Source organism: Myxocyprinus asiaticus, chromosome 1 (genome assembly GCF_019703515.2).
Source record: "Myxocyprinus asiaticus isolate MX2 ecotype Aquarium Trade chromosome 1, UBuf_Myxa_2, whole genome shotgun sequence".
NCBI classification, from domain to species: Eukaryota; Metazoa; Chordata; class Actinopteri; order Cypriniformes; family Catostomidae; genus Myxocyprinus; species Myxocyprinus asiaticus.
Window position 1 is genome coordinate 13425691 of NC_059344.1, and position 15837 is coordinate 13441527.

Genomic DNA, 15837 nt, shown 5'->3' on the forward strand with positions numbered 1-15837 from the left:
AAATTATTTTTTAATAAAATAAAATATGTAAAGCTTTCAAGACAGACCTAATAGCAGCTCTAAGGTTGTTAAACAATGGTATATGCTTCTGTAGAACCCATAATTCAGCATGCTTTTAACTTAAATTAACTGTTTTTTTTTTAACAAATTTTCTGAAGAACTACACTATCCACAATTCTCAAGCAAGACTGACCAATCAGAGAAGGCGCTGTAAACATGGGAACAGGACTCAATGCTAAAAAGCTCAGCAGCGGCCAATAAATGCATTCTTAAACAACTTATCTATTTGCATATGTTAGGATATTTTGCAATAAACTTCAAATAATCTGTATTTTATACTTCTAATCTATGATTTCTTGCCAATTAAATAATTCGCAATGCTTCATGGGATGAGTAGTTCATTGCCTCATAAAATACGTTCAGTACACTCTTGCGCCTTAGTCTTTTTTTTCCCTGAATTTCAAATACTGATTTGCTTTGAAGCATATGTTGTAATTTTGAGATTCAGTTGGGAGCTGGTTGGTTTGGTTCATGTCTTAGAATTCTTTATTTATTTATTTTCTACTTGCTATGGAGAAAATTAATAGGGAAAAAAACTGCTGGAACTGAGGCCAATAAAAAAGTGTCCAGTCACTGTTGCACTCTATAGGGATTTTGGATTCTAATGGACATAGCAATTGAAATACTGGAAACTCTCAAGATACTTGAATATTTCAGTATATAAAAGAAAACAGGATACCTTCTTCTGTAAAATACAGGCTTCTCCTCTCCTGTACTTCGAACAGAACTGAAAATGGACAGATGAGATGAAAAGCTATGAGATGGAATGAAAATATGAGAAGTCAAAGAGAAGACACGAACTGCTATGACTTAAAACCTCAGCATTTTGTTTGGAAGAACTCTGGAAGAAACAATTGTGAATGCAAATCTGAAAGTTACAAAAGTGAATTGAATGACTGGAGACTGAAGGAGCATGCAAAGACCTGAGGACAAAGAAGTGTGGGTTATATGATGTCATTCCCAGAGCATGTAATGTCATTTGGGTCTCTTGTGTTTAAGATGCTAATGCATTAGCATTCAGTGTGATTGGAAGTGTATTCAGGGTATCAATGGCAAAAAACACAAATTCCCTATCTGTCACTCACTCGATGTTGTGTCGATGTAGTGACACTAGGGGTCACCCACGCCCTCACTACCCTCGATGGTGGGGCGGCCAGGGGCTATTCGGCAATTCCCCCGGTGGATAAGCCGCTCGCGGTGCACCTATGCCCGCAGAGCGCCGCCACCTGGCGCGGGTGCCCAAAGCTCCCCTCCAAGGCCTGTAGGTTTACGTCGTCACTGACGGCCAAAGCCCACAGTGCCACTGGACAAGCAGCCTCCGCCCTGCACGCCATGGCTCTCCTGCAAGTCCATCAAGCCAAGGCGCTAAAGGAACTGCACGAGGGTAGTTCCGCCCCGGGATTGATGCAGGAGCTGTGCTCAGTGACCGACCTCGCTCTCCGGGCGACAAAGGTCACGGCGCGGTCTCTCGGGTGGGCGATGTCCACTTTGGTGGTCTAGGAGTGCCACCTTTGGCTCAACCTGGTCGAGATGGGAGAGGCCGTCAAGGCACGGTTCCTTGCTGCCCCCATTTCCCAGGTTGGCCTATTCGGCGACACCGTCAAGGACTTTGCCCAGCAGTTCTCGGTGGTAAAGCAGCAGACGGAGGCTATCCGGCACATCCTGCCCCGGCACGGCTCAAGATCCTGCACCCCGCCTGCTCGTCACCAAGGGCATCCCCCTGCGGTGACTGCACCGGCTCCGCCGCAGCCCGCCCCTGCAGCCCGGCCCCGGCATGGAGCCCACCGCAGGAAGCAGACGCCACCCATCTCACGGCCGGCCACCAAGAACTCGCAAAAGGCTTCGAAGCGCCCCTGAGACAGGCGACCCAGGGATGACGAAACCCACTGCTTTGGAGCTGGTAAGCAGACCACTCCATCCCCAGGTGGAGGGCCAGGAGGAGAATCTTTTGTTGCCTTTAGTTTAATTTAATTTAGCCACATGCCCAAGTGGCTGCAGTACCCAAGAGTTCAGCAAAAGAGTGGTTTCCTTGTTCCCTGGGTCACATACCCGGTGAACACAGCCATCATCACGACCACCGTCCACCATTCAATTTTGGCAGGTTTGGCGCTCCAGCGGCAGTCTCCCTGCCCTGCGCACCCAGCTGTGGCACAAATCCGCCCCCAATGTGGCAGTCTCCACGGGTCACGAGGAGAGGCCTCTTCCTCCCCTGTCCCAGGCTGTTCCGGTGGTGGTCACAAGGAGCCAGGTAAGTGCTTCGATGTCCCTGAACTCAGCACGGCCACAACACGGCGTGGCACCTCAGGCTCCGCCCTGCCGCGAGGCCTCACCCGCCGGTACGTCCGACGAGATTATCCCCTTGGTCCCCCTCACCCGGAGCTTGGACATGTGGCTTGCGCTATCCAACCCGTCGCGATGAGTGGTCCGGACTGTCCAACTCGGCTACACGATTCAGTTTGCCAGCCGTCCGCCCAGGTTCAGCGGCATCCACTTCACCTCGGTGAAGGGCGAGAACATTGCTACCTTTGCCGTGGAGATCGCTACCCTCCTACAGAAGGATGTGATAGAGCCTGTCCCTCCGGCCGAGATGAAGAAGGGGTTTTACAGCCCCTACTTCATTGTACCGAAAAAAGGCGGTGGGTTGCGGCCAATCTTGGACCTGCGAGTACTGAACCGGGCTTTACACAGACTCCCATTCAAGATGCTGAAGCAAAAACGCATTCTAGCGAGCGTCCGGCATCAAGATTGGTTTGCGGCGGTAGACCTGAAGGACGTGTACTTCCACGTCTCGATTCAACCTCGACACAGACCCTTCCTGCGGTTTGCATTCGAGGGTCGGGCGTATCAGTACAAGGTCCTAGGGCTTCGGGTCAACTGGGAAAAGAGCAAGCTCCTCCCAGTTCAGAGCATCTCTTTTCTCATCTTGGAGTTGGACTCAGTTGATGGCACGCCCCACAAACAAGTGCGCACAGTCGGTGCTGACCTGTTTGAAGGTGTTCAGACAGAAGACAGCGGCTCCACTGAAACTATTTCAGAGGCTCCTGGGGTATATGGCATCCTCAGCGTAGCCACTCCGCTCGGGTTGATGCATATGAGACCTCAAGTCCCGAGATGGGCATGGCGGCGCGGGACACATCGTGTGGCATCACGCCGATCTGTCACCGCCTCTTCAACCCTTAGACCGACCTAGACCGACCATTCCCCTAGAGCAGGTCTCCAGGCACATCGTGGTTATGACAGACTCCTCCAAAATGGTCTGGGGCTGTGTATGCAACGGGCATGCAGCAGCCGGCTCATGGACAGGCCCGCGGCTACGTTGGCACATCAACTGCCTCGAGTTGCTGGCAATTCTGCTTGCCCTGCGGAGGTTTTGGCCGTTGAACCAGGGCAAGCATGTGTTAGTTCGGACAGACAACACGGCAATGGTAGCATATAACAACCGTCAAGGTGGTCTGCGCTCCCGTTGTATGTCACAACTCGCCCGCTCTCTCCTCCTCTGGAGTCAGCAGCACCTCAAGTCACTGCGAGCCACTCACATCCCAGGCGACCTCAACACTGCAGCGGATGTGCTGTCATGGCAGGTTACCCTCAGGGGAGAGTGGAGACTCCACCCTCAGGTGGTCCAGCTGATTTGGCGTCGATTCGGGCAGGCACAGGTAGACCTGATCGCCTCCCAAGAATCCTCCCACTGCCCGCTCTGGTACGCACTGACAGAGGCATCTCTAGGTATAGACGTGCTGGCATACAACTGGCCCCCTGGACTTCACAAATATGCGTTTCCCCCAGTGAGCCTACTTGTGCAGACCCTGTGCAAGGTCAGGGAGGATGAGGAGCAAGTCGTCCTGGTAGCACCCTACTGGCCCACCCAGACATGGTTCTCGGACCTCACACTCCTCACGACAGCCCCCCCTGGCGAATTCCCCTGTGGAAGGACCTTCTTTCTCAGGGATGGGGCACCATCTGGCACCCACAACCAGACCTCTGGAATCTCCATGTCTGGCCCCTGGATGGGACGCGGAAGACTTAAGCGGCCTATCACCCACGGTGGTAGACACGATCACTCAGGATAGGGCCCCCACTACGAGGCGCCTGCATGCCTTTAAGTGGCGTCTGTTCGCTAAGTGGTGTTCTTCCAGACACGAAGACCCCCAGAGATGTGCAGTCGGATCGGACCTTGAAGGTGTATGTAGCCACTATAGCGGCACACTACGACACAGTGGATGGTAAGTCCTTAGGGAAGCACGACCTGATTATCAGGTTCCTGAGAGGCGCCAGGAGGTTGAATCCCTTCAGACCGCGCCTCGTTCCCTCATGGGACCTCTCTGTAGTTCTTCAGGGTCTACGGAGAGCCCCCTTTGAGCCCTTGCAGTCAGCTGAGCTTAAGGCACTCTCTTTGAAGACTGCCCTCCTGACTGCGCTCACTTCCATCAAGAGGGTAGGAGACCTGCAAGCATTCTCAGTTAGCGAAATGTGCCTGGAGTTCAGTCCGGACTACTCTCACGTGATCCTGAGACCCCGACCGGGCTATGTGCCCAATTTCCCATAACCCCTTTTAGGGACCAGGTGGTGAACCTGCAAGTGCTGCCCCAGGAGAAGGCAGACCCAGCCCTGACGTTGCTGTGTCCGGTGCGCGCTTTACGCATTATTTGGATCGCACGCAGAGCTTTAGAGTCTCTGAGCAGCTCTTTGTCTGCTTTGGTGGACAGCGGAAATGAAGCGCTGTCTCCAAGCAGAGGATAGCCCAGTGGCTCATTGACGCCATAACAAGGGCATATCATGCCCAGGATATGCCGCCCCTGGCAGGGCTACAAGCCCATTCTACCAGGGGTGTAGTGGCCTCCTGGGCCTTGACCAGTGGCGCCTCTCTAACAGACATTTGCAGAGCAGTGGGCTGGGCAACACCCAACACCTTTGCAAGGTTCTACAATCTCCGGGTGGTACTGGTTTTGTCCCGTGTAGTGGCACGCACAAGCAGGTAAGTCTCGGACAGCTGGCTGGGTGTATCGCTTGCGCATAGCGCCTTTCACCTCCCCTGAGCTGTAGACGTGCGCTGTTGACTCCCAGTAGTGTTCACAAACTGTGTTCCCTGGATGATTTCCTCCGAGCCCTGTGGCAGATGAGTTCGCAGAGAAAATCGCTGCCGGATCATTACATGTTCTAACTAAGCCCTGTACTGGGGTAGGTGCTCCGCATGTGGCAGTTCCCCATAGGTAACCCCATGCGACGTATATCTTCCGCTAATTCATTTCCCTGTTGGTAAACTGCGTCTTCCTTGGGCAGAGGCCCCTCTGCCCCAGTCACCATGTTTGTAGAAACTCCTCCCCCGTAGGGTAGGACCTACCATGGGACTTCTCCACATGACATACTTCCGACAAAGTTCGGCAAGACCACGTGACATATTTCCACTCAGAATACCCCCCCCCCGGGCGGGGTTTGGTCTCCGTGGTGTAGACCTGGTGATCCCAGTCAGTTAATTCCTTTTTTTGGGGGAGAGGAAAAAAAAGAGGATAAGAGGCCACGACTGGGCTAGCCTGTCTCTATCTTTTGGGCAGTTGACTCGCCCCCAAAGGGCCGTTCGACACTCATAATAGCATTGGGGGAGGTTACGTGTCAGCCTGGTGCGCTGGCTACGAGGCACACAATGGTCTGCCCGTCACACACCGCCAGTTCACGTAACACAGTTCAGCCAGTTGCGGCGTTTCGTATAGGGACCCTTAGTGTCACTACATCGACACAACGTCGAGTGAGTGACAGATAGGGAACGTCCTGCTTACTTGTGTAACCTCCGTTCCCTGATGGAGGGAACGAGATGTTGTGTCCCTCCTGCCATAATGCTGAACTACCCACTGAAATGGCCGGGACCTTGTCTCGGCTCCTCAGCACAAAACCTGAATGAGTGGTTGCATACCAGCTCCTTTTATACCCGTATGTCCGGGGGAGTGGTATGCCACTCGCCAATTTTCATTGGCCTTTTATCAAAGACCAGAGGTGTTTTGGGCTCCCAAGAGTGACCCCCTAGCGCCACTACATCGACACATCTCGTTCCCTCCATCAGGGAACGGAGGTTACGCAAGTAACCAGGACGTACTCTTGAACAAACAGTTGTTGTATTTTGGTGAGGCGTAAATGGATGTAATTTTCCTTTTTAGAGCATTGCTATTTCCTTTACAAATGGTAATATCTCATTTGCTTGAAATGGAGACCATCTTTCAACTTATTACTGTGTATATCACTGTGCAACATCCATAGAGGCCAACTAATAACCTTATTTTACATTGTGTAGTCAGAGACTACATCTTCAAGTGGATGACACTGATGAATTAACTTAATATAGCGTTTTAATGGGGGGAAAAAAATATGCCTATTTACAATATTCAGAATATAGCACATCCTCTCATACATTATGGCTTAAATAAGGCCTTATAATACACCTTATAATCACTTAAGTATATTCACATAATTATAATGCATTATATTACTTTCTTAAAATGTACATGTATTATAACATGATCAACACCAAAGGGCAAGAGTTAAGCAATGTTATTGTGGGAACACTTTACAATAAGTTTCCATTCGTTAACATTAGTAAATGCATTAGGTATCATGGACTAAGAATAAATAATGATTTTGTAAAGCATGTATTACTTGTGGTTAATGTTCATTTACAAATATAGTATTGTTCATTGTTAGTTCATGTTAGTTCATATTTCACTGAATAATGTTAATTTATACAAATTTTAAAGAATAAATGCACTAGCATAGGTAAAAATGTACATTTACCAAGATTAATAAATGCTGTACACATATTGTTCATTGTTAGTTCACGTTAACTACTGCGTTAAGTAAAATGAATGAAAACAACCTTACTGTAAATTGTTTCTGTTATTGTGTTGAAATGCATTATAATCTTTAAAGGTGTAAAGATGAAAAGGAAAGTATAATAATGCATGGTAAAAATGGTGGTTACAATTATTAATGAATAAATATAAGGGATTACAATGTCTATTACAGTATAATATTATGAATACCTTTATGGTACTTCACAAAAACAGGCTTCATAAAAAGTGTCACTGAAGTGTTGCTCGTTAAACAGACAAAACATATGGCATAGCAATGCTTTATCAAGTGGACAATTTTCCCACTTACTTGCGCTGGTTCATTTCTCCTTCCCCTCCCTGGTTCTTCCCAGGCCCCCAGCTGTGTCTGCGGAGCGGAGAGAGTGACCGTACTGTGGATCGGAGGAGAGAGGTGTGCAGCGGGACCTCAGTTAACCTGTCTTTGGCCTCTTCCTCTGCCTCCCCTCCTTGCCGCACTTCCTCTGAGCTCTCCGCTGAGGAGCTGGGATGTCCTAAACTGGCTGTGTCGTCAGTGGAGGAGCAGGAGACGGATACCTCACTCGTGCTGTCACCTCCCCCAACTGCCTCCTGGCCCTGAGCAACAAACCCCCATCAAACAGCAATTAACAAATTATAATCAAAGGTTTATTATTACAATAAAAAATGGCTGGACAATAATAAAAAATAATAATAATCTGGGTTACAAAATGTACATTAAGTGAGTGAAGTTGTAATGTTTGTACACCCTATTCATTTACAAAGAATGTTTTGTACAAATATATGTAGGTAAATATAAAAAAAAAAAAAAAAAAAAAATATATAAAATATTTATTACTGTATTGGTGCATATAAATTATATTTAATGTATTATAAATAAAATACCATTCACGTTTCATAAATAAAACATGCATTCATTATCCTTAACTAGACTTTTGTTTCAGTTCACATTTTGAGTGTACTTGGCTACAATGGATGTTAGAAATCATTAAAAAAATGATGATTTAAAATCACTTAATTGCAATTTCCCCTGGTTGCACGCCAAAAGGGGGCCCCTGGCTGGATAACCCCGCCCCCATTTATCACAAGGGAAATGTAGGAAAATCACATGAAGAGTTTTAACTTCACATGTACTGTACTTTTGTATTAAAAGTGCTGCAGTTTTTCTCATCATCATCTCTCTCTTCCAGAACAAGCACTGACACATGCAATGCAAATTAATGTCATGTCATGAATAGGTGCATGGTATTTTGGAATCACAATGGTGGGAAACAATTATCATGCACTCGAATACTACGTATATCTTTGACCAAATTCTCCTGTGACAAAACGAGCGCTGATTGTCATTGATATTACATGATCTTTTCCCCAACCGCTTCTGTCAAGTGTAGCGTACGCGTGAAGCGACAGCTAAAATATCTCACACAACTCACGTGAAATGTATGAAATCTTCCAAAGCCAAAATACGGGACACACGGCGTCCTGTAAGGATTCAATACAGAACTCAACTTTGTTCATTTAAATATGGGACGATTACATATTATATGGGACGATTACGTATTATACGGGAAAGTTGGCAACCCTAACCATATCTGAATCCTACTTTGATACACATCACTGTACATATGACTAAATTGTTGGAGTTTTGTTATATCAGGCTTACAGTCTATCACTTTTTAGTTGAAAATTGAACTAAATGAATCACCACCAGAATGATATGAGTCTGGTCTGTGAACTAATGCCCTGACATCTACACATAAACACAAATATACAATTTCACACACTGTATGTAATGTTTATGTAAAGTACATCTTTTTTTTATTTTTATTTTTTTATAGTAAATGCATTAGGTATAATGAAGAATGAACAATCATTTTACAGCATTTCTTATTCTTGGTTATTTATAAGTTATAAAAAAAAAATGCAATTGTTCATTGTCAGTTCATTTCTTAATTAGAATTCTAATTCAAAGTGGTAAAGTGGAAAAGTGGAAACTTATAACTGCAGGTTGATACTTTGGCACAACTTTGATTTAATTTAGAATTTTAAGGCACCAATTAAACATAAGATTTTACAATGTCATTTTTAATGGTCAGATCAGTAAGAAATAACAACACCCAAGGACCTTGTGACACTCACAAACAGTATTCTACAATCTCACACACATAAACTTAAACTTATCATTATGTGATCATGATCTGCTGGGTGGGAGCTTTTAGTTGGTCTGTTGTGCAGAGTGATGGTAAGGGAAAGACAAGGTGAAGAGGATTTGAGCTTTTAAAACAAGTTGAGGTATTTGTTGAGGCTCTGTGAGGATGAAATTCCCCTATTCATGTTCCCCTGAAATAGCTTCCATTGAGTATGTGTGTGAGGAAGCGGAGGGGGTGGTTTATAAGCATGTGTATGAGGTTTGAAACGGTTCTAGGGAACTTATAACCATCATAGTCACATTGGGAAAAAAAAAACCTCCGACAGCTTTTAACATTTAGGTGTCCTAAAAACTGACAAAGTCAGACCATAGAACTAAGGTAACCTGACCACATGAAGTTACACACTCAAAGCTCAACTGGCAATGTTGGGCTTCCATAGTGATACAAGAGCTGAATATGTTGCATATTTCAGTATTTCTTCTCAGTACTAACTGGTTCCTCTCTCGTTATTACAGTAGTTGTATTTGCTGTGGCAAGTATAACTATTACTGCTGCTCATACTAAAGGGTTAGGGATTTGAATAAACCCCTAATTTTATATATTTACCTTCAGTATGAAATTAGCACCGTTTGTGCTATAGACATGAATTCTACCTCAAATCATGTGGCTTGTTGAGGAGAAGTATGCTATTACTTTACTAAGCAATCAGACTTTTTTCAACTGGTAGACAATAAAAAAGAAAAAGAAAAAGAAAATAAAAAAATCCCACAGATTTATAGTACATTGAAGGAGGGGCCCAAGGCATACGTATCTAGGGACCAGAATATGTTAGAGAGGTTGATCATATCATATGAGAGGTGTTTTGGCTTGGGACAGTTAGCAACCACCTAGCAACACCCAGAACACCCTAGCAACCACCTAGCAATGCCCTAGCAACTAGAGCTGAGTAATGGTACAGATTTACTGATTCGATTAGATGTGGATTCACAAGCTCTCTGATTCAATTAAAATTCATTTGGGTATATTTCAGTTACAATTTCCATATTGCTTACATGAGAGAGAAATTCTCTCTCAGGTAATGCTTTTAATTATACAGTAGACTTTCTAACTTGGTACATTATGAAAATTAGGGCTGTCAATCAATTAAAATGTTTAATCGAATTAATTACATGACATGCTGATTAATTAATCAAATTTATCGCAATCAATCACATACATGATTATTTGCTATGAAAGGCTCCCAAATAAAGATAATTCATGTAAATAATGCATAATAATTCAAATATTTATGAATACAATATGTAGGGCCTATAATAAATATACAGTATAATATGTATTGAAATTTAGGTTGAAATAAATTGCATTATTGTGGTAGATAAATAAAGCTTTAATACAATATGTGGCTTAAGAACTCAATATATTGTTGGTTTTATTCACAGCAATCTGTTTTGCATTGAGTTCAACAATGTGTCCAGTTCTCACAGGACACGCTCTTGTGTTCCGTCTGTGCTTTTTTAAATTGTTGCTCTATGTACATGCGCGTGCCTCAGAGGGATGCGTTTGGAGCATCTCACTGGTATTCAGCGTCATAAATGCTGCATTTTTAGGACGCTGTGTCAAGTTAAAAGTAGTGGAAACTTTGAAAATCGCGTCTTAAGATTCCTTTATTCGATCGTGCTTTACCCACATGTTGGGCTTCCTCCTCAGTGAGCGGTTCTCATTCTGTGGCTGTGCTGCTTGTGAGGTTTGTTGAGGCACTCTGCCGTAAAAAGCTCGTAAAAACAGATGTACTTCAAGCTTGAATTGCTCATATGGTAGGAAAATCCATACTTTTGTTAAGGATGTAAAGATATGTGTCATGGGGCATGATTAATTGTGTTAATTTGTTAATGCGTTATTTTTTATATAATTAAATTACACTAAATTAACACATTAAATCGACAGCCCTAATGAAAATATAAATTTTACACATTTTATGTTATCATTAGTATTTCATTTTTGTCTTATTTAAGCTTTTATTTTATTTTTTAAATAAAGAAATCAATGAATTGTTCTTCAATATATTGCATGATATGAAATTTTATTTTATTACATTTTATTGCATTTAATTTATTATGAAATATTTTAGTACATATTTATCTTTGTTACATGTTTATTGCATAATTTGTAATATTTACAAGTATTTATATTGATTTGAAGAACAAATGCTAAACTGGTTCTGTCTCTTTAAGAAAGGCGGCAGTTAAGCTAAGTGTTTCTGAGTCGAATGGCTTTACCGTGCTAAGTGTGATTCGAACTAAATGTTTCTATTTTTATTGTTTTTGTTGAATGACTGTAAAGAACAGAAAGGATATTAAAAGTGACATTATTAAAAGACAAATGATTGTGTGGATCTCATCTTTGGACACGCATTACACGGAACGATTCAAACTTGCTGAACTTCTTCACCACAATACTACTCAATCACTGGAGAATGAAATCTGAAAATTATCAGCCAGTGGCTAATCACAGACAAATTTAGTTGCATAGCACAGAAATGAGTGATTAAGGTTGTGCATAGAGTAAAAGATCGATCTTGGGATTTAAAAATCGATATTGAGATCATTAAAATGAAGATGATGTTTCATCTGAAAGTCCAGCTCTACTAGCAACCATTAAAAACATCTTAGCAGCACCTTGACAATCACGGATAACACTTGCATAGTGTCGGCGAGTTCTGCAAAGCAAGCGCATCACACATTTTCTTTAGAAAATATATTAAAAAAAATACTTTGTTACTGTCTCTTTCTCACCTTTCTGTAGCTGTTGTCCTCTCCGGTGTCTGGACTCAGAAACCCATCCGTGTCACTGCCTGAGTCTCGAAATGTGACCGCTTCTGAGTTGCAAGTGCAAAACTCTGAGCACTGAGAACTCTCTGCAATAAACACACACGGAAGCACACTTACACACTGACTTACAAACTCACAGATTCATACTTTACAGAGCTGTGTGTTAGTTTGTTATCTATTGATCTGGTAAAATACATTACTGTTCCAATGTCGTCTTAATCAAAATGTGTTATTTCCCCTTCAGGATGGATAGTCGTACAACAGTGAATGTATTAACCAGAGCAACATGTGACAGACTTCATACGGTGTGAGAAGCTTGAAGCATCCGTCAGCACTGCCCTCCCCCTTATTGCGTGGGTAACAAAACCATACCATATGGGCGACAAAACCATCATGACAAACCTCAGTAGGTTCCATAACCTACAAAAAAGTACCCATGTCTCTCTTTTTCTCTCTCATAAAGTCTTTATAAAAACACACGCACTTTACAGTCTTTGTATAAGTGTACAGAGCTGCTCTGAAGGCTAGGATCAGGACTTGGAGATCTGTCACAAGAGTGTGAGCTTTGTCAGCTGTCACACACACCACAGGTGGCTCCACAACTAAGGAATAGGAGGAGGGATCCTGACAGGACCACTACAGCTGCCCTTTCTCTGAATGTGTGTGCTCTTAATGAACGAAAGCTTCAGTGAAAGCAAACATTATTACCTCAGCTGGAGACAAACAACTGACAACATTACTGAGAACAGAGGTCATGACTGAGCTTTGAGAAGAACTTCAGTGTTCAAGTACTTTATACAGTAACTTTCTATGAACAAAAGTATTTTCCGTAAGCTTTTCAAAATAACATTTAGATGTGATATGTGTAATTTCTTTGATGGAACTTTCTCCTATCCCATATGCAGAGACAACTATAAGGAAGTCGTTCAAAGGTTGATTTCCCTGAAAAGTGCAAACAGTTTCAGTTCAACACTTTCAAAGTCATTCTGTTTGAGCGGCCCAACAAAGCAACATTGGCTCAGCCAATAGCACAAGTTTGGGGCAGGACGTTTTACCAATAGAAGACCAGGGGAGTATTCGGAAAACCTGCTTGACTTCAGCAATTATGTTTGGTGAAGCTAGTGGCACAGAAATTACACACTTCAACTTTTAATATACATATATGCGTTATTTAAAAAACCCAAATCAACTGACCACAAACACTGCAGTTTGCTCTGTTTTTGTATTTAAAAATGCATTATATTGAGATTTTGAGGCTACTTAAAGTCATCAATCAATCTCCTCACACCTTGCATTTATCTATTATAAGATACAGTACAAGAAAACAAAAAAGCATTCAGGGTGATTCCAGTTAAGTCGTGTGTTCAAGAAAATCCTGCCAGGGAAGTCTAACAGGAATAAAAAGCAAAATAGGCCATGTGTGTCCACAATAGGACCATTAAAACATTCTGTATGGTTGAAATACACTATTTCATTAAACAGGAAAATCTCCCTTTTCAGCCCTACGCCATGTGTGAGGTGGTTTGGATGCACTTGCAAACAAAGTTATGATTCTCCTCTTTACAAGAACTTCCCACTAACGTGCTCTTAAGCTCCTTCACCACCTCACAATTGCTTATACTTGATTTGTACTTATTAACAAACTGTATCATGGAAAACATTGCTCTTTGAAATAAAAATAAAAAAATACGTTTGATCTACTATTTTTTGTAGAAATCGTCTGATGTTCCTAAAACAAAGGTCCGTCTCTCTCTCGGGGTTATCCAATCATAACGGAGGCCATCTACTAGGGTTGCCACGGTGTATGGTGTTACCGGTTTTACTCGTTAAAAGGGACAACACCGGTGTGAAATTTTATACCGGGTAAAAGGGGAAACATTATGAATGGAACTTCCAATATCAATACAATAGCCTAACGAATAGAATAGCCTTAAATAAAGAATAGTTGCCTAATGAAGAGTTTGCGACCCATGATCAATTAACCTAAATAACACATTGAAAGCCTGATGTTCTTTACCAACTTATCAAATTACACAGGCAGCAAAGTACACGCATTGACAGAAGAAGTTTATTTGCAGGTAGCGAATATAATGTGCATGGTGGGTAACTGAAAGACGTCTCAGATTCGGAATGACACAAGAAATGCTGTTAGACACACAGACACGCACTTGAAGAAACACACTTTATTATATTTTTAAGAACAGATGACAGGAAACTATGCGCATGTCTGATGCGCTGTTTGCTCGGAGGCGTGCAGTCTCGTGGAACACACGTATGTAAAGGGTTCTCACTCTTTCTTTGTTTCAGACTTCTGAAAACATTTAGCAAGGATAGTATCGTCTATGAGAATGCTGCAAATTACCTCAGACCATCTCAGTTCAGGAGGTGCTCTGAGTTCAGAGCAGTTTGTTGTGAGAGCAACTCTGCAGGGTCACTTTATATATAGCCTATACATCTGTGATTAAATCACAAAATAATACAAAAACAAGTTCACCTTGAACCATGATTTATATTTCAGTGATTATTATCATCATTATAATTATTATGTTTACATTTATAATTGTTTTTAGATCTTAATATGTATTAGTAATTTTTCGCCTGTCATCATAGACGGATACTTGCTTGACGGTAAATGGAAAGGTGGTTATATGTGATTTATTTATTTTTTACCACTTTGTTATCTTAATTGCTTTTTCGTTTCAAGTGCAATTTGAATTTAGAAATGTCTTTGGTTTAAGTTTTTCGTTTTTTAAATAAATGAATTAAATTTTCAATGCAAAATCACTAAAGCAATATTTTTTATTTTTTATTTATTTATTTTAATAAAAATATCATGAACATATTTCTTGCATATCGTCCAGTCCTAGGAGGGAACAAAACAAATGTATTCACACACATTCAAAGTCATTACCCTTCCGAAGCAGCTAAACTGGGTCCTGGGATGAAAGGTAATAAAACACCAACATTAAACCCGCAACAACTCACAATTAGAGATGTATTTACCCAGACAACGAAATACCCGACGAGTAGCCCATGATGGAGAGAATGCATGGATGAAGTAGGTTCGTTGCCAAAGAGATGTTGCCCTTCACAGCTGTTGAAAAGCCATCTTTCAAAATGTTGAACAACACACATTTTAATTGCACTTAAATTGTTTTCAGTTTTATTTGAATTTTTTGTTCAAATAAATACAAAATAAAGTACAAAGTTTGAAATCAAGCTGCCTTGCGTTATTGTGTAAGCTATTGCTTAACGAAAATTTCCCCCTAGTACCACTTAGAGCCCAACCAGCGGTAATTACGGTTTGAAATACGGTTAGGCGGTTTGATCGTGAACACCGCACCAGTGTGAAAATTATGATATTGTGGCAAGTCTATCATCTTCATATAGAAGTTTAAATGTACATTAGCAAAAGCAGAAGCAAAACACTAATTCATTCTTGGATGGATGGATGGATGGATGTATAGACAGCAATTATAGATAGCAATAACTCTTTGAAATGCACGGCACACAAAATTGTGCTACTCAAGTTAAGTGCACAAGAGACCCGACAATACAGCGCAAAAGTCGGGTTCCGGAAGTAAAATTCCCATTCTTTTTTATTTATTTTTTTAAATACAATTTTAAAAATAACTTATGTTGGGCCTCATGTATTCAGATAGAAGACAAAGGCAAGCCTAACAGTCATAAAAACATTCCTCAAGCCCCCTCCTTCTAAGTCGTAAATTTTACTGATAAAAATCGCGCCAAAATCAAACAAAGGGAGTCCAAAACAGACAACAGATCCATGAAGCCCTGCCCTCTAAAGGATCGAGCTCTCAACTCCTATTGGATGAGGCACACAACAGAACGTCCCTCAAACATGACATCATCAGGACTTCAAATAATTCTGAAATGCTTCCAAAGTTGCTTCCAGCGACTTAGTTCACCGAATACAGACGTAGCTTTTTGCTGCTCTCTGGTGCA

The 15837-nt window shown here is 42.3% G+C and overlaps 1 protein-coding gene across 7 annotated transcripts in view; it reads right to left on the minus strand.

The window, feature by feature from the left end:
- The window catches only part of LOC127444719 (A-kinase anchor protein 13-like), a 142833-nt gene that overhangs the window by 45845 nt on the left and 81151 nt on the right, over nt 1-15837 (minus strand). For 4 of the 7 annotated variants that reach the window (XM_051704302.1, XM_051704293.1, XM_051704274.1 and 1 more), the window contains exons 10-12: nt 11836-11957; nt 7207-7490; nt 740-814 (exon numbers count right to left, since the gene is read on the minus strand). In XM_051704302.1, coding sequence (XP_051560262.1) covers nt 740-814; nt 7207-7490; nt 11836-11957 — 481 coding nt within the window. The remainder of the gene's footprint in view (nt 1-739; nt 815-7206; nt 7491-11835; nt 11958-15837) is intronic. The other 3 variants (XM_051704305.1, XM_051704300.1, XM_051704309.1) reach the window with 2 other exon arrangements.